At 44.7% G+C, this 25,751-nt stretch overlaps 1 protein-coding gene across 5 annotated transcripts in view; it reads right to left on the minus strand.

Annotated features, from left to right (window-relative positions):
- Window positions 1-205: 205 nt before the first annotated feature.
- Window positions 206-25,751, minus strand: part of PRPSAP2 (phosphoribosyl pyrophosphate synthetase associated protein 2) — a 38,216-nt gene continuing 12,670 nt past the window's right edge. For 4 of the 5 annotated variants that reach the window (XM_024752390.1, XM_024752398.1, XM_024752379.1 and 1 more), the window contains 6 exons: window positions 23,660-23,775; window positions 16,098-16,153; window positions 8,068-8,216; window positions 6,150-6,220; window positions 4,838-4,984; window positions 206-878 (listed from right to left, as the gene is read on the minus strand). In XM_024752390.1, coding sequence (XP_024608158.1) covers window positions 720-878; window positions 4,838-4,984; window positions 6,150-6,220; window positions 8,068-8,216; window positions 16,098-16,153; window positions 23,660-23,775 — 698 coding nt within the window. In that variant the 3' untranslated portion in view covers window positions 206-719. Of the gene's footprint in view, window positions 879-4,837; window positions 4,985-6,060; window positions 6,221-8,067; window positions 8,217-16,097; window positions 16,154-23,659; window positions 23,776-25,751 lie in introns of all 5 variants that reach the window. The other variant, XR_003004094.1, reaches the window with a different exon arrangement.

Genomic DNA, 25,751 nt, shown 5'->3' on the forward strand with positions numbered 1-25,751 from the left:
TCGAGAACGTGCAGGGTCCTGGACAAACAGAACAGGGAACATTACATCCCGAAGAGACTACTGTATCACCCCAAAGCTGCGGAAATCTCAACAAGCTGAGGAACATTCCCACATCCACAGCATGTATATTCAGCTCTCATTTTATTTTAGTTATAAAACAATTGCCAAAACACAAAGTTAAAAAAAAAACACACACACACACACACACAGATACAGTTTTTATTCCTTCTTTTGTTGCAGAAAATAAATAACGGTCACATATTCCATATGCGTGTCTATAACAGCATTTCTAAAAATGTAATTTACTGGACTTAACAGCATCATCTTTTTGGCTTTTCACCTGCATTATCATACAGTATATCATTTTATTTTATTAACTTTTTAAAGCACCTGGGCTCCAGCAACTTTGGGAAAAGGTTGTTTGTGAGCTTAAAATTTTTTTTCCAAGTTTTTTTTTCAACAGGTAAACTGAACACAACCAGGTCTTAACTTATTTTATTTAAGAGGAGAATATAGTTTTTCTTTTATAAAAATTGCCCCCATGAACTCACAAACACCCAAATGAAATTAAAAAGTAGGTCTATCTTCATAGGAATTAACAAAAGGAAGGAACAAGACACAGACGGTCGCTGTGAGATCGTCAGTCAGGCACACGCCTCACAGTGTTTATTCTTACTATTCCAGTTTGGCCCTCGAGAGTTTTAAGAAAGGAAAGCTGTTCAGTCATCTAAACCTATGTTTCTGAAAAGGTAGGACATGGACTCCCCATTGTGAATCCGACGGATGGCTTCTGAAAGGATCATGCTTATATCCACAGTTTTAATTTTGGGGCACTGGAGCTTCTGGATTTCATGTGGAATTGTATTGGTAACCACCACCTGCAAATCAAGAGCAAAACAAGAGATCATAAAACCAAGTAGCCTCCTGGCTCGACCTGAAAATCGGATACATTCTCACATCTCTGAAGTGGGTCTACTGTGCCTTCAGCAATGTTTTCAGTCAGTGTGAATGCTACCTGTACCTTAGGTTAAGGTTTGAAAACCTTACACCCACTATGACAGCTACAGGCAAAAAGACAGATGACAGCAAGAGCTGGCAAGGACATGGAGAAACTGGAACCCTCATTCACTGCTGGTGGGAATGCAAACTGGTTCGGCTGCATTGGAAAACAGTCTGGAGGTTCCTCAAAAGGTTAAACATAGAGTTACCGTGTGACCCAGCAATTCTCCTCCTAGGTAGACACCCAAGAGAAACGAAAACATCTCCATTTGAAAACATGTACATGAGTGCTCATGACAGCATTATTCACAACAGTCAGAGTGGAAACAACCCAAATTATGAACAGAGAGCAAAAAAATTACAGGCATGCAGTGAAATACTACATGGCAATAAGAAGGATGAAGTACTGACACCTGCTGCAACACGGATGAACTTTCAAAAAACATTATGCTAAGTGAAAGAAGCCAGAGATCAAAGGCCAGATATTATATGATTCCATTTATATAACATGGCCAGATTAGATAAACCTACTGCAGAGATAGAAAGCAGATTAGTGGTTGCCTAAAGCTGAGTGGATTGAGAAGAAATGGGGAGTGACTGATTACGGGTCTGGAGTTTCTTTGTGGGGGGATGAAAATGTTCTAAGCGATTGTCGTAGCGGCTGCACGATTCTGTGAATATACCAAAAACTACTGCAGTATACACTTTAAATGGGTGAATCATACGGCACGTGAACATCCCCCACAGCCCCCACCCGAGGTTTCACTTTCCACAGTTTCAGTTACCCACGGTCAACCTCACTCTGAAAACACTAAATGGAAAATTGCAGAAATAAATAATTTATACGTTTAAAATTGTGCGCTGTTCTTAGTAGTGTGACGAACTCTTGGGCCGTCTCACTCCGTCTAGGATGTGAATCGTCCCTTTGTCCAGCAGATCCCGCCCGTCAGTCACTCGGCAGCCATCTCGGGTATCAGACCACACTGCTTACGTCCAAGTGATCCTTATTTTACTTAATTTTACAAAAGTAGTGAGGCTGGCAATTCAGATATACTAAAGAGAAGCTGTGAAGTGCTTCCTTTAAGTGAAAAGGCAAAAGTTCTCGACTTAAGGAAGGAAAACTGGGTGCTGAGATTGCTAAGATCTATGGTAAGAATGAATCGTCCATCCATAAACTTGTGAAGAAGGAAACAGAAATTCATGCTAGTTCTGCTGTCACATATCAAATTGTAAAAGTTGCAGACACAGTACGTGAAAGTGCTTAGTTAAGATGAAAAAGGCATTAAATTTGCACAAGAAGGTATATTGCCATAATTGTTCTATTTTATTATTAGTTATTACTGTTAATTTCTTACTGTGCTTAATTAATAAGTTAAACTTTATCATAGATATGTACGTACAGGAAAAAACAGACTATACGTAGGGTTTAGTACTATCCGTGCACGGCTTCAGGCATCCACTGGGGGGTCTTGGAAGGTATCCCCTGTGGATAAGGGGGGACTACTGTATGTCAATAAAGCTGTTATTTTAAAAAGATTTGATGAAAATCAAAAAAGGGGAAACATGCATTTTTCAACAGCTACAAATGGAAAAAAAATACTCAGCCTTCTTAAAAAAACAGATGGGAATATTTTTAAAGTTATTATTTATAATACATACTCCCTACTTCCAAAATAAGCCTCAAGACAGCTTATAATAAAAAACGTACATACACCATGAGATTGTTGAAACAGACGGATGATCAGGAATCATTCAGAACCAGCAGCAGGGCCATGAAAACCCAGCCCATCGTAATTACTGTGTGACTCCTTTCCTTTTTTTTTTTTTTTTTTTGTACTCCCGTTGCGGAGCACAGGCTCCCGACGCGCAGGCTCAGCGGCCATGGCTCACGGGCCTAGCCGCTCCGTGGCACGTGGGATCCTCCCGGACCGGGGCACGAACCCACGTCCCCTGCATCGGCAGGCGGACTCTCAACCACTGTGCCACCAGGGAAACCTGTGACTCCTTTACTGTTTGATCTTCCTGGTAACTAAGGCAAACGTGGGAACATGAAGGGTCATGTAAGTCTCATGACCTGTAAAAGAACAGCTCCCAAAGGAAAAACACCTACCCACTGGTATCAAACACAGAATTTTCTGCCCCATCCACACGGCATCAGTGTGAAGGGCGACCCCAGGCAGGGCTGCACCTGCTCTGAGCACAATGCCTCGGGGACGGTGCCCCCAGGAGGGACTGTACCACCTGGTCACCTTGGAGGGTCAGTTGTCTCACTAGATAACCACCCTCAGTCGGGAATGAATTTTCCAAATGTATTCTAACCACTTTAAAAAATAACAGCTTTTTGGTGATATAATTCAGATACGATACAATCTGCCCATTTAAAGCACACAATTCAATGACGTTCAGGATACTCAGAGTTGTGATTAGTATCTCCCCCCGAAGAAACGCTGTACCCCCTTCGGCCACTCCTCATTTCACCCTTCCTCAAACCCCCCCTGGCAACCACCAATCTACTGACTTTATAGAGGCCTATTCTGGATGTTTCATTTAACTACCTTTAATTAAAAAAACAGAAAGAAAAACACTTCAAATCTTGATTTATCAACTCCAAGCCCTCCTTACTGGCTCCTCTTCTGAGAGACAGGGAAATCAGCCTCTCTCCTCTTCTCCCACCTCCCACCCTGTCGATCCTGCTGTTACTTTCACATGGTTCATAGCTTTATTATCTACTGGGCAACTGTGCTTTGTCTACAGGCCTATATGGAATCCCGCTTATCCATCAGTTACCGACCCAACTCCCCGGTATGGGTATCAGTGACAGAGCCCCCCTGCTGGCCTAGGATGTGCGACCTCCGCGTCCGGGGCTTCACGCGTCCTCTCCAAAGTCCACTCTGTTCCGAGGGACTGGATGCAGCAGCCCCCCACACGCTATTGCTAACCTGCCCACACAGAGCACCCGCGAGAACCCCGCCTAGCGCCACGCGGACAGACCAGTGAGCACCGCCGTGGGCCTGAAGTCTTCCCGCTTTGCGTGTGTTTCGTGCAGCGGAGAAAGGAGGCCGGATCGAGCTAAGCCGTGCGAGCCTGGCTTTCTCTCTATGCTAAAGCATCCTGAACCCATCAGAGATGATGAGCATGGGCCAGGCTCAGGGAGAGTGACTGCTCAAGAGGAAAAGTGTGGGCCTCAGAAAAGTTAAAGGAGTCCGCCTAGTTTAAGATTCAATATCCAGGAATATACAGGAGACAGCATTTCTGCTTCTTAAAAGATAATAAGAACGTGATTCACACAATCAACCCCCGCAGCTAGCTGGCCCCTGGAATGAGGGGTGGACAAAGGAGGGCGAGGAAACCTGGCTGGCCTCACTTCAGCCACTCTGGGAGCTGCAGGCAGTTTAGGAAGGTGGCCCTGTGTGCCCTCCTCTCCCGACGTCATGCCACGGGCGTCTGTACCAGGAAGAGAGCTGGGCTTTAGCATCGGGTAAACTAGGGTCTGAACCCTACGAGCTTGGGCTCGTAGCTGCCTGACCTTAAGAAGTCACTGAACTTTTCTGGTGCACAATTTCTCACTCTCCCTGCAGGGCTGTGCCGGAGCTCAGGGACGGCATGTGCCCAGCATCAGGCAGTTCCGTCAGGGCCAAGGGCTCCACTTACGAGAGTCACTAAAACTATCACCCACTGCCACGGGCAGAACACAGAGGCTGCAGGCGGTGACACGCAAACAGAACTACTACCACTCTGAACTACAGAGCAGCTCACTCTCCACCTGCTCCCGTGACCACAGGTCGGGATGGGCACGGGCACCAGGCAGCTGTGCCCACACTCAGCCCGGCTCTGTTACCTCATCGATGGCAGATTCCTCGATCAGTCGAGGGGCGTCGGAGGATAACAAGCCGTGAGTCGCCATCACGAAGATCTTATACGCACCCCTTTCCTTCAGGGTCTCTGCTGCAGCGAGGAAGCTGTCCACATCATCAATAATGTCGTCCTGGCATTACAGATTCAGCAAAAGACATGAACACTTTTGTAAAGGTGGGTCTAGACCACGGGGAAAAAGGCTGGACTAATTCTACTGTGACACACCTGCTGTCCACGTTGACGTGTCCAGACAGCGAGGTCACCGGGCTCCCGCTGCATTCCCTCCGGGCCTCCCACAGTGCAGCACAGGCGCCCTGGGCCTATAGTTCTCTATCCCTACCGTCTAGAGCTACACCCCACCAGGCAGGTGCTCCAGAAATACTCACCCTAGATTTTTCTAATGCATAGTAAAGCACCTGTTAGAAGATGCTTTTGACTCTAGGTGGTTCTTTCCGCTTTTCTTGCTACTTTTTCCTTATTTTCTAAATTTTCTGCACGGATGGGAAATGTGTTTTTTCCATATATTTTTATAATGGGAAAAATAATAATAATTATTATTTTAACAAAATACTCAGTCCAGTGGTTTCTAATCTCGCAGACTCCCAGTATGAGATAATAGAAAATATATACATTGGTCTCTTCTAAAGCCCTTTTACATGTTTTAGCGGTAAGAGCACTAGGGAAACCTCTTGTCCTGATGAGATGACTCTGGGTGGGCTCCTGGATGGGCACTGGCCACCGGAAAGACCAGGGAAGCTTGGAATTTGCAGCACCCACACGGCCGGCCCCAACTCCTCCACAGAGGGGAGGGGGCTGGAAATGGGGTTAATGATCCATCAGGCCTCCAGGAAGAAGCCCCCATAACATCCCAGTAGCACGGGATTTGGGGAGGGAACCAGGTGGATGAACATTCCACATCGAGTGGGTGATGCACCCCAACTCCACAGGGACCCTCCCCAGCCCTGCCCCGTGCCTCTCTCTCTCCATCTGGCTGCTCATCTGTGTCCTATGTCACATCCTTTAATGACCTAGTGAACCTAAGTGTCTCTCTGAGTTCTGTGAGCTGCTCTAGCAAATGCTCCAGTCCAGGGGGGTCCTGGGAGCCTCGGATTTGTAGGCAAGCCGGACAGAAGCTGTGGGTCACCTGGCGAGTCTCAATTTTTGGACCAAAGCAGACATTCAGCACAAGGCGCCGGTGAGACCTACCTGGCACCGTCCCCAGCACGACTGGCAAGCCAGCCAGCAAAGCACCAGCGGCAAGCACGACAGAGTGACAGGAAGAGAGGCCTGCGTACCACAATGACGGCGGTCCTTCCTCCCACGTCACCGACCACTGTGATCGGGGGCTTCTCCTTGGGGATGAGCACTGCCCAGGACAAAACACGCACACGTTTCTCGGTTAAGAGCCCAGCCGAGGCCTTAGCAAGTCACTGTCTCATGACAGAGGCCCAAGAGACCAGCAACAGAAGGGAGTTTCCCCCACCCGATAAAGGGCAACTACGGAAAAATCACTGCTAACGTCATATGGGATGAAAGACCTTTCCCCTAAGATCAGAGACAGGACAAGGATGCCCACTTTCACCACTGCTATTCAACAGAGCACCGCATGTGCTAGCCAGGGCAGTCAGGCAAGAAAAAGAAATAAAAGGCATCCAGATCGGACAGGAAGACTTAGTACCGTTAAGACGGCAATGCTCCCCGAGTGATCTAGAGACTCAATGCACCCCGTCAGAATCCCAGCCTCTTTTTTTGCAGAAATAAACTGACCCTAAAGTGCAAAGGACCCCAAAGAGCAAAAACAACGCGAGGGACTCACTGCCCTCGGGAGCGTTCTGCTGCCACCTTTTCCCCATGTCTTCCCTCCAGGGAGCTTCGGTGGTCAGGGTGGCGTCCTTCCTGGCCACCCACGGCCACACACAAAGCCCAGCCCCTGCCCCTGCCATCCTGTCCCCAGTTGAACCCATGCCTGAATGCCTTCAACGTCCACCTCAGCTAACCGGGATCCACAAGGCCCAGCTGCAGTCTCGCTCCTTCATGGCCATCCCAGGACCGTATCTCCTTCTCTGAGGTTTTTTGTTTATAAACGAGCAAACTCCTAGGCAACGTGAGAACCCGAAGGGGTCCAGAGTACACCACAGCGGCATGAAAAGTATTTTAAGCTGAAGGCATTTGAATTCCTGAAGTCCCTTATCTGCCTAAAAGCAGAGCTCCCCAAAGGAACTCAAAAGAATTCAGTTGTCCTAAACCCCCTCCCAGCAACAACCGCAGGAAGACTGGCTCTCATCACCCAGACCAGAAGTCGGCACCACTCCTGCACAGACACTGTTACACACCGTCCTGTCTCCCATCCATCCTCCCTACGAGCCACTGGCCCTCCCATCAGCGCCCTTCCTCCGCTTCCCTTCCCCTGTGAGGACCATATACAAGCCCCGAATTGCAACCTCCTCTTAAAGCCTTATCTTTTCTCTTCTTGATCTGTCTTCTGTCAGTTTTATTTGCAACCTCCTGAGCACTGAAGCTACAGAGGGTAGAGGAAAAGTCTTTTCTCCCCGGCAGACTCAAACAAAAGCAGTATTTTTTTTTAACTGAGAAGATGTTATTAAACCTTGAGGGAAGTTTCTTAAAAACAAAAACAAATTCATGCATAACTCTACCACCCAGTCACAACCACGTTCATCCTTCATATTCCCTCCTCGCCCGGGCAAAAGACAGGCCTACACTCTTGTATTCTCCCTTATTCACATACATTCCATAGATTTTTCTCTTGCTTCCAGGGTCTTAATTATTTCAAAGGGCTGCATAATGAATTGTGCTGATACGACATTCTTCACCAAGCCCCGCCCTCCGGTGAACCATTCAGACTTTTCCAGTATTTTGCATTAGAAATAACACTACAGTGAATAACTTGTGCACCAAAAGCTTTCTGCTTGTGTTACACTTTACTTTACTCTAGGACATGTTAGTGAATGAACAAGTGAAATCCCTGACGTGCCACAGATGCGTCTAAACTGAGCATGTGCATAGGTCTTGGTATGACCAGACAGACTGCTTCTAAGAGGCCACCAGAAGTGCACTTGCCACAGCCAGGCCACGAAAGGTATCAGTTTTTGCCAATTTAAAAAACAAAAAGAGAAGTAGCACTTCACATTCGAAAAAAAAATTAAGTCAGCCTTAAAATCAAAGAGGAAAGCGACCCGGGGGCAGCACACTTACTGGGGATCTCCAGGCTGGGGTGGATGGCGGCGGCGCTCCTGACCATGGGCGGGGAATGCCGCCCGTCCACCAGGTCGGACTCGGCGTCCTGCGCTTCTCCGTGAATCACCGCGATGCCCAGTCGCAGGCGCTCAGCAAAAGACTGTGCCCTGGAGGAGAGCAGGAGACCCGTTCACAATCACGCAAAGCTGGTTTCTGATAAAATCTACGGAGAAACATCACGGGAACTTTAAAAAGGTAGTTTCCAAAAGCGTTAATGAAAAAGGAGAATTAATAATCTTAGACTCTCAGAATCCAAGACAAAGTGTGGAGACCCCACATGACCACACATCCCCCTGGCACTTGGCCAGCGAGTGAGCCCGTGTAAGTTATAAGTTAGTTCACCTCCCCTAAGCCTCCGTTTCCTCACTTGGAATTGTTAATTAATTCTACCTATCTACCTAGTTAACAGTGAGAACCAACCACGTGATTCAAAGTGCACTAACTACTCATCAGAGTATAAAGCATCAAGGTTTCATTGTGTAACTGAGATACGAGACACTGAACACACCTAAACCGTATGATTTCATAAGCTCAGATGTATTTCTGTATCTGTACAACTGTCAGCACAACCGAGTCACTGAAAGTATCTACCCCTGCCAAACGTCACCTGTGCCCCTCTGCAATCTCTCCTTCCAGCATCAGCTACCAGTGAGCTGCTTTCTATCACCATGGTTTTACGTTTTCTAGAATGTCGTAAGTGGAATCGGAGTCTGTAGTCCTTAATTTGGTCTTACTTTGTTCACTCGGCCTAACAGTTTGGAGATTCACCCACATTCATCAAGAGAGCATCCCTTACATCGCTGAGTAACAGTCCACGGTGTGGGTCTATCACTATTTGTCCATTTACTTGTGGATGGACTTTTTTTTTTTTAAAGATTTATTGTTTACTTATGTATTTCATTTATTTTTTGGCTGCATCGGGTCTTAGTTGCAGAATGCGGGATCTTCACTGAGGCACGTAGGATCTTTCTTTGCAGGGCATGGGCTTCTCTCTAGTAGTGGCGTGTGGGTTTTCTTTCTCTAGTTGTGGTGCTCGGGCTCCAGAGGGCGTGAGCTCTGCAGTTTGCGGCACGTGGGCTCTCTCATTGAGCTTAGCAGTTGTAGCACGTGGGCTTAGTTGCCCCACGGCATGTGGGATCTTAGTTCCCTGACCGGGGCTCGAATCCGTGTCCCCTGCATTGGCAGGCGTATTCTCAACCACTGCGTCACCAGGGAAATTCCTGGATAGACTTTTGAGTTGTGTCCAGTCATGAGTTGTTCCAAAACCGTGTGAACACTCATGTACAAATCCGTCTGGACTCATGTTTCCTTTTCCCTTGGTGTGACTGGATCACACATTACCATTTCCCAAAGTGGCTGCCACACGCCCACAAGCCGTGTGTGAGCACTCGGCTTTTCCACACCCTCGCCAGCACGGGCCGCTGTCAGCCCTTTCAATGTACCCATCCCAGCGGTATGCACTGGGTCGCTGTGGTTTCAGTTTGCATTGAACCCTCATGACAAATGGCGCTTATCTGCCACCTATATATATGCTTTGGTAAAGGGTCTGTTTCTCTTTTGCCAATTTTTTAGTTGGGTTGTTAGTTCTCTTAGTAAGTCGGGAGAATTCTTTATATATTCTGAATTTAAGTCCTTCTTCAGACATATGCTTCACAAATGTTCTCCCCCAATCTGAGCTTTCCCCTGTTATTCTCTTAACGATGTCTCCTGAAGAGCAGTTTCAATTCTCATGACATCCAATTTAACAATTTTTTCCTATCAGTTGGGCTTTTAGTGTCATATTTAAGAAATCTTTACCTAAACCAAGGTCACAAAGACTTTTTTCCCTCTGTTTTCCTTTAGAAGTTTTATACTTTCAGGCTTTACATTTAGGTATATGACTCATTTGAAGTTGATTTTTAAAAATGATGTGAGATATGGCTCAAAATTCATTATTTTGCACACAAACATCTGATTATCCCAACACTTTTCATTTGTTAAAAAGACTAGCCTTTCCCCATTAAGTTGCCTTTGCACATCTGCTGAAAATCAGTCTTCCAGATACCTGTGGGTCTATTTTTGGACTCTATTCTGTTCCACTAACCTATTTTTTATCTTTATTCCAATACCACACAATCACGATTGCTTTAGCTTTATAACAGGTCTTGAATTCAGGTAGTGTTAGATCTCCAAACTTTGTTCTCCTTTTTCAAAGTTTTTTTTTTTTTTTCCGGGGGGGGCATTATTCTAGTTTCGTTGCATGTCCATATGAATTTTGCAATCAGCTTGTCAAATTCTATAAAAAAAAGGCCTGCTGACATTTTGATCGGGATGGTGTCAATTCTACAGACCAATGTAGGGAGGAGATACGCTATCTTAACAATATTGAGTCTTTCAAGCCACAGACACAGTATATTTCTCCATTCATTTAGGTCTTTAATTTCTCTAGGCAATGTTTTATATTTTTCAGTGTGCAAGTCTTGAACACCTTAGGTTTATCCCTAAGTGTTTCACTTAGTTTGATGTTATTTGGGTTTTTTTTTTTTTTTTTTTTGCTGTACGCGGGCCTCTCACTGTTGTGGCCTCTCCCGTTGCGGAGCACAGGCTCCGGACGCGCAGGCTCAGCAGCCATGGCTCACGGGCCCAGCCGCTCCGCGGCATGTGGGATCTTCCCGGTCCGGGGCACGAACCCGCGTCCCCTGCATCGGCAGGCAGACTCTCAACCACTGCGCCACCAGGGAAGCCCTAGAATTTTTATACCTAGGTTCATGAAGAATATTGATCTGTTTTCCTTTTCTTGTAATGTCTGTGTCTGGCTTTGCTATCAGGGTAAGGAATGCCTCATAAAGTGAGCTGGGAAGTACTAGTTCTTCAACTTTCTGGAAGAGTTTATGTACAGTTAGCATTATTTCCCCCTTAAATGTTTGGTAGAATTCACCATTGAGGTCTTACTCATTTTTCCATCTTCAGCACCTAGTGCACAAAAAAATGTTCAAGTGCTTGAAGATCCAACAAGTTCTCCCAACCTTGGTTTTCAAACATCAAAAATTCAAAAAAAGTTCCTTACGGCCCACAAGAACAGCTAAAAAGAAACAAAAACAAGGGCTGTGGTCATAAATTAGGGATTTAACAGAACCCCATCATCAGGACTACCTGCACTAGACACAGCCAAGGCATTGCAATGCCACAGGGAGGCACTTAAAGGCATGACCGTGCTCCCTGGCGCAACAGAATCTCCCCTGTGCCACGTTTCCCGTCTGCACTCCACGACCAAGGAGAGTTTTGTCACAGTGCTTGCAATCGGTTCAAGAAACTTAAACGGATGCTACATCCATTGCAAATTACTTTCTACGCAGTTACACTTCCCCTCAGTAGGAGATGTCATTACGCAGCACACGCAGTTCAGTCTTCTGTGGTTTTGAGAAAATCTCAAACGCACAGAAAGAAGCGCCTACTGGTCTGGCCCTTCCTGCAATGAATCCAACTTATATTTCCAAGGAAAAGACAACAGACTTCACAGGAGCAGAGCTGTACTGCATAACCTGATCCAGAAAAGTGTATCTGTGTGTGTGTGTGTGAATATTTTTGCTTAAGGAAAAGAGGGAGAGCCTCAGGGGGAGAACATTTTTAATAACAATTGCTGAAGATCCTAAGAGTTAAGATGTAGTATTTGCATAACTTTAAATTCACCCTTTAAAAAAATTCAAAACAGTTTTTAAAGAAGTCCTCAGAAAAAGATATGTTCAGACAAAGACCACGGCAGAACCTTCACTGGCTTCTGCCCCACGCTAACCTCACAGCACCACAGAGATTAAGTGCTCCTTCAAATCCAAGATTGGCTTCACAAACAAGATTACTGTCAAAAGTCCTGAGCTCTCAATTGTCCTCTAAGGAAGCCTTTTCCCATCAGGAATTCGTAGAGGTTTGCCAATTCCTAGAATAATGCTGTTCCAGCACTACTAACCGACTATAACACTACCAACTATAAACCACAGTACCTTCAAGATAAATAAAGCGTTACCTGCACAGTGACGTTAGTTTCTGATACTTCATAGAACAGTAACGTAACTTGGGTTCCCACCTGATTCCAAAAAAGGAATCAGGATTGTTCCGGTAGGTCATACTGCTTTAGACACTGACGGTCACAGAGGAATTCCAAAGCAACTCAGTCTCGCTTCTGGTTGTACTATGATGAGGGTAAATGTACATCATGGGTCAGAACAAAACACAGGATCTCAGACTTTTTTTTTCTATTCACTCAATTATTCTAGGAAAACAATTCCAAACAACTTGCTCACTAAAGCAAGTTCTGTTTGTTAAAGCAACGTTATGTTCTCAGATGACCTCTTTTACTCAAGACAACAGCTCACTGCCAAAGGGCTGCTCAACCACAGCTCTGCCCTCAACTCCACCGACAGCTGCAGAACTGCAGGGTGCACCGTGCTGCTCAATCTGTGAAGTTTCTCCCACCTTCTTCGGCACACGCCGCTCTGTAAGATAAGCAGTGCAGGCGTCACCCCCCACTCTGCCGACGAGGAAATGGAGGCCTGCAGAGAGCCTGGACCGTGGTTCTCAGCTCTCTCACAAAGACTGGGTAGGCACCAGCTGGAAGCCGGCGTCTCTTGACTCCTAGTTTAACTATCTTCCTGCTGCCTTAGGGTGTCTCTTAAATGAACTGTAACAGTTTTCTAAGGTGAGGCGCCAAATAAAAGACTTGGAGGAGGAAGCCGGAAACAATCAGATCAAAACCGGCGTGTTGCTGAGCTGGAAATGCCACCTCAAGCCCTAACTCTGGATGAGTATGCAAATCAGGATGTCAAAACGAGAGGAAATCACAGCACAGCGCTGTGGGAGATGCCACGGCAGGTGCTACCGACCAAGAGCGCTCAGCACACCTTTGATGCGGAGTGCAAAAGCCATAACTACACTATTTTATACCCTCATCCCCTTTGGAGCAACCATCTCCGTCCTAAAACATTTATTGAATGCAGTGTAACCTATTGTGGACTCCATTACAGAAGGCGGGAAAAAGAGGCTCGATCCTTCATCCCAACCTACCTAACAACCTACTGGCCAAACAGCACACGGGGTGATCTGCGAGCCCGAGGGGAGAAGCGGGCTGTACTGCTCCCCCCTTAGAAAACGGCTGGCACAGCACACACGTACCGAGTGAGACGGACTGAATGGGCAAGCCAACCTCAAGCCTATTCGGCCCACGCCCAAATCCCAGAATCACTGGTGGGGAAGACACTCTAAGAAGTCATTAGCTGGCACTTCCCTGGTGGCGCAGTGGTTAAGAATCTGCCTGCCAGTGCAGGGGACACGGGTTCAAGCCCTGGTCTGGGAAGATCCCACATTCCGCGGAGCAACTAAGCCTGTACACCACAGCTACTGAGCCTGCGCTCTAGAGCCCGTGAGCCACAACTACCGAGCCCTCGCGCCTAGAGACCGCGCTCCGCCACAAGAGAAGCCACTGCAGTGAGAAGCCCGCGCACCGTAACAAAGAGTAGCCCCCGCTCGCCGCAACCAGAGAAAGTCCACGCACAGCAACAAAGACCCAACGTAGCCAAAAATAAAAATAAAAAATAAATTAAGAAAAAAAGAAGTCATTAGTTGTGCTGCTACCTTCCTGTAAACAACACAGCAGAATCACCTTGGATCCGTTTCCTCACCTCCCTGATGTGTCTCCTCACCTGTGAGAGGGAACACGCAGTGGCGGGTCCTCCCATCTGTCTTTCTGCCTCATTACCCCAGGCTCACAGCTGTGCCCAAACAAAAGCCAGACCAAGGAAGGGGCAGCCTCACAAGCCAGGACACTTTAAGACAAAAACTGCGCTACTCCAGCCAAACCCCACAGGCTTTTGGGGGCAAAGAGCAGTTCAGTTTGGGGTATGTTAAGTTTAGTGGTCCCTCAAAAATGGAAACATACAATTACTATATGACCCAGCAATTTCAATCCTAGATATATATCCACGAGAAATGAAAACATGCCAACACAGACACTTGTACACAACACTGCTATTCCTCACAGCCAAAAGGTGGGAACAACCCAAATGCCCATCAACAGATGAACGGATAAACAAAGTGAAGTACATCCCTACAATGGAATAGTATTCAGCCATAAAAAGGAATGAATTACTGATATATGCTACAATGTAGATGAACCTGAAAACATGCTCAGTGAAAGAAACCAGACACAAAAGGCCACATATTATATGATTCCATTTATATGAAATATCTAGAATAGGTAAATCTACAGACAGTAAGCAGATCAGCAGCTGCAAGGGAATGGGGGAGAAGGGACCTGAGACTGGTCACTCAGTGAGTTCAGGGTGGTCTTCTGGGATGAGAGCAAGTTCTGAAACCAGAGAGAAGTGGTGGCTGTACAACACTGTGAACGCACTACATGCCAGTGAATTACACACTTTAAAGAAGTTAAATGTATGTTATGTGATTTTCAACTTAATTTAAAAAAGCACGTGTATCAGAGAAAAGGAAATTACTAAATCAGCATTAATCCAGCCTTTGCACAAATCTCTGGAAAGGCTGTTTGAAATGTTTATGTTCCAGCATGAGTCCCGGTGTACCTGACTTAATCAAACGGACACTATGAGGCCCCATGACAGAGCTTCTCGAAGGAAGCCTGTGTGGGCACAGCCCTGGCTGACTGGGAGGCTGGTCCCACGAACATGGCAACTCCATGGCTTTATCACAAATGCCAACTTTATTTAATATACTAACTGCTATTCTTACTTTGTAATGGAAAACCACTTATCCTAACACCTGTGAAGTCAAGAGCTTACGACGTGCAAGCTGCCCTCATCCTTCCACATTAACAACGGTGGGTACAGGATGGAGGCACCTCCACTCTCTCACTCCATGGGCTCAACAATGATCCAGGGAGCAAAGGTACTCGATTGTGGGAAGTTATTTTAAAATAGCATTTTTAAGAAAAAGCCTTCATTCCTACGTTTGATTTTGTTCTTTCCCTCCCCAGTAGAGCGGCTTCTCCAGGGAGCATTAGTACAGGCAGACCTCGATTTACTGCACTTCGCAGACACTGCACTTGTTACAAGTTGAAGGTCTGGGGCAGCACTCCGTCCAGCAAGTCTATCGGCGCCATTTTTTCCAACAGCATTGGCTCACTTCATGTCTCTGTGTCACATTTCGGTAATTCTCAAGGTATTTCAAACTTTTTCATTATTATTATATTTTTTATAGTGATCTGTGATCACTGATCTTTGATGCAAAAAGATGACAACTCACTGAAGGCTCAGGTGATGGTTAGCATTTTTTAGCAATCAAGTATTTTTAAATTAAGGTATGTACAATGTTTTTTAATACATAATGCTATTGCACACTTAACAGACTACAGTATAGTGTAAACATAACTTTTATATGTGGTGGGAAACCAAAAATCCATGTGACTCACTTTACTGTGATATTGGATTTGGCAGAGGTGTGGAACCCAACACACTATCTCCAAGGCCTGTCTGTGTGTGAAACCCTTTCAATTCAGACACAACTTTAGGTTCTGTGTCCCTGAGTCATCAGTTACTCCAGGTTACAAGTAACTCTAAGCACTGCCCCATTTGCACACCTTGTAGTGTTTGTAAATTTTGTAAAATGTCACCTTTTAACACATACCAATCCAGCCTCTTGGCTGGATACAATTCTGTTAATAAATTACTGAGTTCTCTGAATAAAAGGCAGTAAACAACCTCAAAATACATTCACTGGTATTTGAAATGGCAGATCTGCCTAAGCACTGGGCTGGGATTCCCCAGCCCTGGACAGCTTCTGGTAAGAAATGTGATGGTAGTCACAGACTGGGACTGGAAAGAAGGGAGGAAAATAAATCATCATCACTTAGCACGTGGAGTATTAAACTATCAGTTCACAGGATAAAAAATAAGAGACACAGTGGGAACCGCTGAGATCGAATCCAGAGCACCTGGGATCCGACGGGGCTGGGACCCCAGGTGTGGCTCGGAGGAGCTCCCACCTACCTCTTAGCCGAGGCTGGAGACTTGGCCACGATCACTGCATTTCTGTAATCCGGAATCTGTGACAGAGGAGAGGTTGGGGATTACTGCCATGTCTCCACAAGGCTATTCACACCAGTACCCGGTAACTGATAAAAATGAACATTCCAACAGACTCAAAAATGTCATCTGGTCACTTCAAAGTTTTCCAAAAAGACAAAAAGTTCAAAGTAAATTTCCTCTTTAGAAGATGAAGAAATGCCTACCTAGGAATAAAAAAAATTATTATCAAGGCATGACTCTCATAGACTTATTTTAAGAAAAAAGTAGGGTTAATCAGTAATTAGCTCATATCTATGTGGCAGCAAAGGTGTTTTTATGAAGTCAACAGGAAGTACTCTCATGAATCCCAGTTACATGTAATTTCACAGGGCAAGGATGACATTCATCGAATCTGAATTCAAGGCACCTGTTGAATTCCAAGTGCGGTCCAAACAAATAACTACTTAATGTGTCTCTGTCACAGCATAATGAAGAAACCAATTTGTTAAAGGGATCAGCCCGCCTAGCACTGCTTCATAAAGATATTAAGAGCCCTTAAGAAAATAAGCAAAATATCAGTCTACTTTGGAGTTTTACTTTAAACATTTGAAGTGATCTGTACTAGGATAATTACAGTTGAAGATACACCCATTACCAACTTCTGAGAGTTTAGAAGACAGAACTACTTTTTTTTTTTTTTGCGGTACGCGGGCCTCTCACTGCTGTGGCCTCTCCTGTTGCGGAGCACAGGCTCCGGACACGCAGGCTCAGCGGCCATGGCTCACGGGCCCAGCCGCTCCGCGGCATGTGGGATCCTCCCGGACCGGGGCAAGAACCCGTGTCCCCTGCATCGGCAGGCGGACTCTCAACCACTGCGCCACCAGGGAAGCCCAGAACTACTTTTAAGCTGAGCAGTAGTTTGTTGTTTCTGATTTCATCTTGGCAATATTTTCAAATTATGTTCTTAAAATCTAATCATTTCATTAAATTATATTATTTCATTCAAATATATCCCCACTGATTTCTCACAATTACACTCGATTAATGAATTTTAATAAAAGCACTTAATAACATCTAGCACCTTGTACAATACCTAGTACATGGGAAGCACTAAAATAATCAATATTTAGTAAACAAAAAAACTGATTAGTTTGAACAAGGCTCTATTATAGATATATCCATATGGATAAGAAATCTCTACATCTGATCCATCTATACACATAAAAAGCCTAACTTATCCAACATTATCAGGGAGTAAGGTAGCAAAAAGTATTTTCATTTAGGCGTTTTCCTTATTTTTGCTGGAAGTCTTTCTAAACTGCTTTATGCACTTCTTGCCTCATCAAACATCACCAAACAAACAGCACCAAACCCAGCCAAGAGAAAAAAATAACAAATGAAGAAACAGTTAATAGAGCAAAGAAAAAGAAACTTTAAAAGAAAGGACTCTTTAATAAAAACAGGTCTATTTTCTCCTCAGGAGTCAAAACAGGAAATCATACACATAAAGAAAGAACAAGTTGTTATGAAAATGAACCAAAAAGAAATCTAGACGGTGGAAGTTATTATGGTGCAAATAAGAAACTCAGCTGGCTGAAGGGCAGGAGGGACACAGCTGAAAAAAAAAACCGTGGGTGAGATTAAGCCATGGAATTTTCCGACCAGGCAGCATGTAAGAATGCAAAACTTGAAAAAAAAAGTTAAACAATATACAGACTAGATCCAAGATTTTCAACTTCTAACAGTTCCCAAAGAAAGGAATGAAAAGATAGAAGGGATGAAATACTCAAACTATAGCAAACAAAATTCATAGAGAATGAAAGGGACCCACTGAGCATCTAGTGAGGTGAATGGAAAAAAGATCCACCTGGACACACTGTGCTGAAATTTCAAAACCACAATAAAAAGATAAAACACTGTTTTACATGGGGAATTCTGTCCAAGTGTAAACGAATACAGCCCCTTCAGACAATTGCAATTTTTGTAATATCTATTAAAATATGAAAAATGTAGATACTTTTCAATTAAGCAATTCCACTTCCTAATATAGCTCAGAAAAACACTTGCGTAAGTACTCAAAAGGGCAGGTACAAGAATTTTCAATGCAACATGACTTAAATATATTTTGAAAATAAAATATTTCACTTAAAAGAGTGAAAAATTAAAACAACCTAATATCCAAGCAAGAGGGAAATGGTTGAAAAAACTGCGGCTCATTTAAACTTGTGCTTTAAACATCTAAACAGGTAGCTATTTAAATTTAAATTAATTAAACTTAAATAAAATGAAGGATTCCATTCTCCAGTCACAGCAGGCACATTTCAAGGACTCAACAGGTACGTGTGGCTGCCGTTCTGACAGCAGACAGAACATTTACACCATCACAGAATGATGATGACGTACTACGTCGCAATCATGAAGAAAGAAGTAATCCTATACAGCTGAACGTGGAAAGACCTCCAGACACGAGCACAGGAAAGGAAACAAAGTTACAGAACAACACAAACAATATATCAATGTGTTTTTTTGTATTTTTTTTTTTTTTTCAAAAAGCCCCCACAAATCAATTTCTGTAACTAGGTGTACAGAAATGGGAGGTAAATCAGAGGCAAAGGTCTGAGAGGATTCAGGACACTACGCAGGCTGGTAACCAGGGTGAGCCCTGCAGAGGGCCTGGGCCCAGGCTGGTGGTCCAGGGAAGCTGCTTGTTTCATCACTTCTGTCAGAATTTCCCTAACTGCCACTGTAAACATAAGTTTTCATTTTTCACATTTTCGAAGATTATTCTTATTAATCTTATCAAGTGGAGGGGAAAACACACCACATGTCATGCAAGTCTGACTTCCAAACCCTGTAGTAATTTCCCCGGAACCATTAAGGGAAAACATCACCAGGGCCACTGTGGGACCACAGAGAATCAAATTGCCTGACACCCACACTCCTTTGCTACACCCCTGCCTGTGTCCCTGGTTTTCCATTTCTTGCCAGATCTCATTTCTCTGACAGTGAGAGTGAACTGGTATAAAGACACTAAGAAGAACACAGGGGGGAAATAAAGCAACTCAAGAATCAGAAACAGGATCACTTTATAAGTTCCTATTTTAAAAACTGATGGGATGGAATCTCTCGATACACCACAAAAGTACACTTGGTAGCCTCCCCTCTTCATAATTTCCTTGAAAAACCCTGGTGCAGACCAATGATTACTAGTACTATCACTATAATACTTAGTCGTTTTTTTAAAAACAAGCACTACACTGAATCAATACCCAAACCTCTTTTGGGTTATATTTTATTATGTCTACAACTTGGATGCCTTACACTCAGTGCTGCCTTACAGCCGCTGTCAGCCCCACAGCAGCTGCACTGTGTGCTTTCACCCCTTCGCGCGCATGAAGGTGGCCACGGTGTTCCTATGTCCTCCATTCACATGAATCACAGGCACTGTTGGTTCTCTCCGGGCCAGGCTTAACTGCCATTTAAAATGTCGCCAGAGGGCTTCCCTGGTGGCGCACTGGTTGAGAGTCCGCCTGCCGATGCAGGGGACACGGGTTCGTGCCCCGGTCCGGGAAGATCCCACATGCCGCGGAGCGGCTGCGCCCGTGAGCCATGGCTGCTGAGCCTGCGCGTCCGGAGCCTGTGCTCCGCAACGGGAGAGCCACAACAGTGAGAGGCCCGCGTACAGCAAAAACAAAAAAACAAACAAACAAAAAAATGTCGCCAGAAAAAATAAATAAATAAAATAAAATAAAATGTCGCCAGAAAGAGCTCACTATGATTCAGCATTAAAATGACGAGTTACCATGCACGCAGAAAGACACAGGAAGAGGGCAGCACGATGTAAATTTCATATTCATGAATCAAGGGTCATCACTGGAGGAATGACCACAATTCCATATTTTCTTGCAAGGCAACAATCAAATGCTTTCTGGGACCTACGAAAGGAAGACTCCCTGCCAGGAGGTGAAGCTGTGGAAGGACTAAATCTGAAAAGGATGCTTAACGCACGCACAGCAACACGGCCAAGGCTGCAGAACAGTTTCCAGGCAATGAGCACCCATTAGCTGAACGCCCACTTTTGGCAGAAAGTGCTCAAATTCCCTTGACAACCCAAGAAAAACAGAGGGTGAGCTGTCAAACAGAGGGTGAGTGTCAAAGCTTGCAGAATAGAGCCACCAGGTGACACGAAGGCAATGCCTCACAGCAGGACTGGCAGCGCTGCCTTCTTTCTTGATGACATGAATAACATAAACCTTAACTGACGGCAACTTAGATTCAGTAAAATATGGTGAATCTACCACCTGCCTGAGAAACTCTAATGCATGAAAACAAAAGGTATAAAGCAAGTACATATACTATAAAAAAGTAAACAGTGAGCTCCCATATAGTGTTTCATTTTCTATAGGCTGTTTTAATTTACCTCTATGAATGAAGAACAGAGAATTTAAAACTAAAACACTTGAGGTTACCACTGTTAGCTCACCGTCAGAAACAAGGACCCCACTTCCCATATCTGCTGAACCATGAGCAGTTTAAGAGGGTTCAGGTCCAACTTATTTTCAACAATGAAACCTAAGACGGGATTCTTCAAGTGGCAGGCAGCCTTGCACCAAGGCAGACGCCTACATGAAGGGCAATGACCTGCCCTGACCTCTGGATCAGCGCCAAGGGTGCTGTGGCCTTGACTCACCAGGCCCACAGGGGCCTCTCAAGAGTCGCTCTTGCCATGTACGTCTCTAGATGTCAGCACACAGCACTCTTGGTGTCTTGAGAGGAAACATCCGCCAGACCAAAAGATGAACATTAGCCTATAAAAGTGCACACCGAGGGCTTCCCTGGTGGCGCAGTGGTTAAGAATCCGCCTGCCAATGCAGGGGACACGGGTTCGAACCCTGGTCCGGGAAGATCCCACATGCTGCGGTACAACTAAGCCTGTGCGCCGCAACTACTGAGCCCGTGCTTGAGAGCCGGCGAGCCACAACTACTGAGCCTGTGTGCTGCAACTACTGAAGCCCACATGCTGCAACTACTGAAGCCCATGCACCTAGAGCCCGTACTCTGCAACAAGGGAAGCCACCTCAATGAGAAGCCCGTGCACCGCAATGAAGACCGCTCGCCGCAACTAGAGAAAGCCTGTGTGCAGCAACGAAGACCCAACGCAGCCAAAAAAATAAACTGATAACATAAATAAATTAAAAAAAAAAAAGTGTACACCGACTGCTCTATTTCTTCCAAAACTAGAGGCATCACTGAGATGGCTCTTCCTGGGACCATGTTGTGTGAAGCCCAGCCTTGCCCTCACGCTCCTCCCTCTGCCTGGGCCCTTTTCCTCCTGTGAGGACAGGAGCTGCGCTCTCGCACCCTTTCTCTCTCAACTGAGAATCATATTCAAGTAAATTACATTCATATTGCTTTTTGAATGTATTAGAGTTTGTATGTTTCTTGTGCATAACTTTAAAAAAACAAGTGGAATATTTTCTAGTGTTCCCTTTCAAAAATACTTCAACCCATTTTCACTACTGAGGGCCTACGTTAGTTTCTGGAGGATGGGGAAGGCCTGTACTCTTGACAGAAAGAAACTGCTCAGAAATCTACAAACTGCTCTCTTTTAAATACTGTTAAAAGCGTTCTCTGGAAAAATTATTAAAGAGACAAATAATTCACGTGAGGAAAAGAGTTCCTAAAAAAGCAAAATAGCTAAGTGCATTATAAGTTAACATTTAAAAAGGCTTCTTAAATAATGAGTCACAAAAGTGCTATTATATCCAAGAATAACAAATGTAACTATATTAAAATTATATATGTTTGATTTGCCCCAGGAACACGAGTGATTCAAAATGAGAAGAATCAATCACTGTAATATATCACATTAATAAAATGAAGGAGGGCTTCCCTGGTGAAGCAGTGGTTGAGAGTCTGCCTACCGACGCAGGGGACGCAGGGTCGTGCCCCAGTCGGGGAAGATCCCACATGCCGCGGAGCGGCTGGGCCCGTGAGCCATGGCCGCTGAGCCTGTGTGTCCGGAGCCTGTGCTCCGCAGCGGGAGAGGCCACAACAGTGAGGGGCCCACGTACCGCAAAAAATAGATAAATAAATAAAATGAAGGACAAGAATCCACGTGACCATCTCAAATGATGCAGAAGAAGCCTCTGATAAATCCAACACCCTTTCATGATAAAAACAGAAAACTAGGAATAGAATACAAGGGCACTTCCTCAACGTAATAAAAGGCATTAATGAAAAACCTACAGTTCACCTCACACTTGACAGTGAAAGGCTGAAAGCGTTCCACCTAGGAGCAGGAACAAGACACAGATGCCCACATTCAACACTGCTACTCAACACTGTACTGGAAGCTCTAGCCACAGCTATCAGACAAGAAAAACAGGTTCCCAAGTTAGAAAGGAAGAGGTCAAACTGTGTCCATTCACAGACCATATGATCTTACATGTAGAAAACCCTAGAGAATCCACATACAACACAAAACGCTATTAGAGCTAATAAATGAGTCCAGCAAAGGTGCAGGATCAACACACAAAAGTCAGTTTCATTTCTGTTCACCAGCAGTGAACAATCCAAAAGGAACAACTCCATTTACAACAGAGCCAAAAAGTAAAATACCTGGGAATAAATTTAACCAAGGAAATTGAGAGAAAGATGAAACAAGATTCAGGATAGTGGTTCCCTTGGGCTGAAGGAGGCAGGGGGATGGGACACAAAAGGACCACACGTGTGGACCTAAGTGATTATGATGGTGCTAGTTTTCTTGTTGGGTGGTAGGATCACAGATGCCGACGACTACAGGTGGATGGACAAAGATAAGGCAGGAAGAGGGACACATAAAAGAGGCCCAGGACCACCCATGGACCAATGATGACAGTGAGATATTTGTCACAATCACAACTAGGTGACTCTAGGCACCTGAGATCCAAAAGAAAAAAAAGCAATTTTAACAGCTTAGCAAAAGAAATAAATTGCAGATTAAGAATTTAAAAATACACCGAATTCAGTACTTTGTGACCACCTAGAGGGGTGGGATAGGGAGGGTGGAAGGGAGACGCAAGAGGGAGGAGATATGGGGATGTATGTATATGTATAGCTGATTCACTTTGTTGTAAGGCAGAAACTAGCACACCATTGTAAAGCGATTATACTACAGTAAAGATGTTAAAAAAAAAAAAGCAATGGTGTGTTAGTTTCAGGTGTACGGCAGGGTGATTCCGTTATGCATATACAGGTATCTATTCTTTTTCAAATTCTTTAATTGGGAGCTTGGGATTGACATATACACACTACTGTATTTAAAATAGATAACCAACAAGGACCTACTGCATAGCACAGGGCACTCTGCTCAGTATTCTGTAATAATCTAAATGGGAAGAGAATTTCAGACTGAAAAAAAAAAATACACTGAATTACATTCATAAAGTAAATAGTACTTTAAGCAGAATACATCAAGTTTTAATCCTTCATGGACAGCCCAAGGAAATGGAAATGCATCTTTCAACCTTAAACAGAATGTTAAAAAGTTTGAGCTAGCTCACCTCTTCTTGAATATACTGTAATAAGAAGGGAGATGCTCTTAAATTATCAACAGGAATATTGAAGAAGCCCTGAATTTCCTTCTGGTGTAAATCCATAGTAATAAGATGAGTCAGACCTTTGAAAAGAAAGCAGACACAGACACACAAATAGCTTCATGACCAGTTGCACCGTATGAATAAGTACTACATAAAGCAAGATACCAGGTATAACAAGTCACTATTAAAAACTGCTCTCATCAAAAACTCAGCATCTTTATTTCTCAGATGTTCTTTTAGTACAATGAGATTATGAGATACAAGAAAATATAAATATTGGTCTCTGCCGCCCGGTTCCCAGCACAGAGCTCCTAAACCCTTGCCATTCCCTCAGTGCGAAGAGCACCAGGGGCATCTCTTATTCTAGTATCTGGTCTTTGACCCCACCTCTGACACGGAGCTCCGAAAGCCTTATGAATTCCTTAGTTATAAGAGTACCAAGAGTATCTTTTGTTCTAATGAGGCGACCCAGGATGGGCTCCGGTCACCACGATTTTCAGGCTCCCCACCCCCACTCTCGAGAGGGGGGACGGGCTGGAAATGGAGCTAATGAACGAGCACACCCTTGTGAGGACACCTCCGTAAAGTCCCAACAGCACGGGCTTCAGGGAGCTTCCAGGCGGGGGAACACGGGCATAAGCCCCTCCCCATACCCTGCCCCACGCACCTCTTCCACCCGGCTGCCCACCTGGATCCTTTATCATGTCGTTTTATAATAAACCAGTGAACAGCAAGAGAACAGTGATCCCGAGTTCTGTGAGGAGTTCTAGTAAATTAATCGAACCCAAGAGGAGGTCGTGGGAACCTCTGATTTATAGCCAACTGGTCAGCACAGGTGACAACCTGGACTTGCAGTGAGCGTCTGGGGGGGTCAGGGGAGCAGGCACGTGGGACTGAGCCCATAACCCGTGGGATCTGACGCCATCTCCAGGTACACAGTGTCAGAGTGGAACTGTACGACACCCAGCTGGTGCCCTGGAGAATTGCAAGGTGTGGGGAAAACGCCTACACATTTGGTGACAGAGGTGAAGTGTTCCCTGCGAGGAGTAAAGGAAACTCAGAGGAGGTGGGGAACTGGGTTTCCCCCCTCAGAAGGGAAAGACTGGGTGGCTTTTCTTACACGGAGGTGCATGGTTTTCACATCAATTTAAAGTCTTAAAACAGCCAAGGTCATAGCAATGAAGAAATGTCTGATAATTCTATGAGAGTGGATTTCATCTCCCCGAAGTCTTCTCAATAGGCATGACAAAGCCATATTAAGGCAAGTATTTGTCTTAATATATTAAAACAAACTGCACAGGCCTGTCTGTAATTCGAAAAAATGAAGAATCTTCATCCCATTGGCTCCTTAAAGGGTATTTGAAATGGAAATATATATATATATATAAACATACATATAATTCAACTGGAAAATTTTTTTAAAGCACAACTTGCCCAAATGAACAGGAAAGCGGGCCCGGTGGCACCCCAGGAGCAAGCCTAGGGGGGAAGGGCAGGCCTGCTCCCTCCAGCAGAGTCTCAACTGGGTGTGCTCTTCAGGTTGCTGGAGTTCAGGTTTATTCATTTTTTGTTTTGGTTTTGCCTTCTTTGAAATGCTACAGTAGAAAATTTATTCTGCAGTAAATGTCTGTGTTAAAATGTAGTGATACGGGGACTTTCATTCTTTTCTCTCTGTGCAAACGCTCTGTGACATGTGCCTTCTATAATCATACACAGGCACACCCGTGCACGTGGGCGCAGATGCGCACACGCACACACACACACACACACACACACAGAGTAACAACTCTGAAGATTATTTAGAAACAAGGAGAAGACACTTAGGATGTTACCTAAAAATGCACAACACAAAATAATTTGTATAGTCTGCAAAGTATGCCAGTGTGTACTGGGAAAGGGAAGAGACGAAAATAAAAATAGCTGCTGTTATTAGAGTTGTTGATTCCAAATGCCTTCTTCCCCGTTAAAAACAACCTAAAATATGATTGTAACTTGTCATTTCAATATTAATTTTTTAAACAAAGAATTTAGGAAAAAATAAGTTGTTCTCATCAGC

The sequence above is a fragment of the Neophocaena asiaeorientalis genome, unplaced genomic scaffold, assembly GCF_003031525.2.
Source record: "Neophocaena asiaeorientalis asiaeorientalis breed wild unplaced genomic scaffold, Neophocaena_asiaeorientalis_V1.1 scaffold540, whole genome shotgun sequence".
Lineage (NCBI taxonomy): Eukaryota > Metazoa > Chordata > Mammalia > Artiodactyla > Phocoenidae > Neophocaena > Neophocaena asiaeorientalis.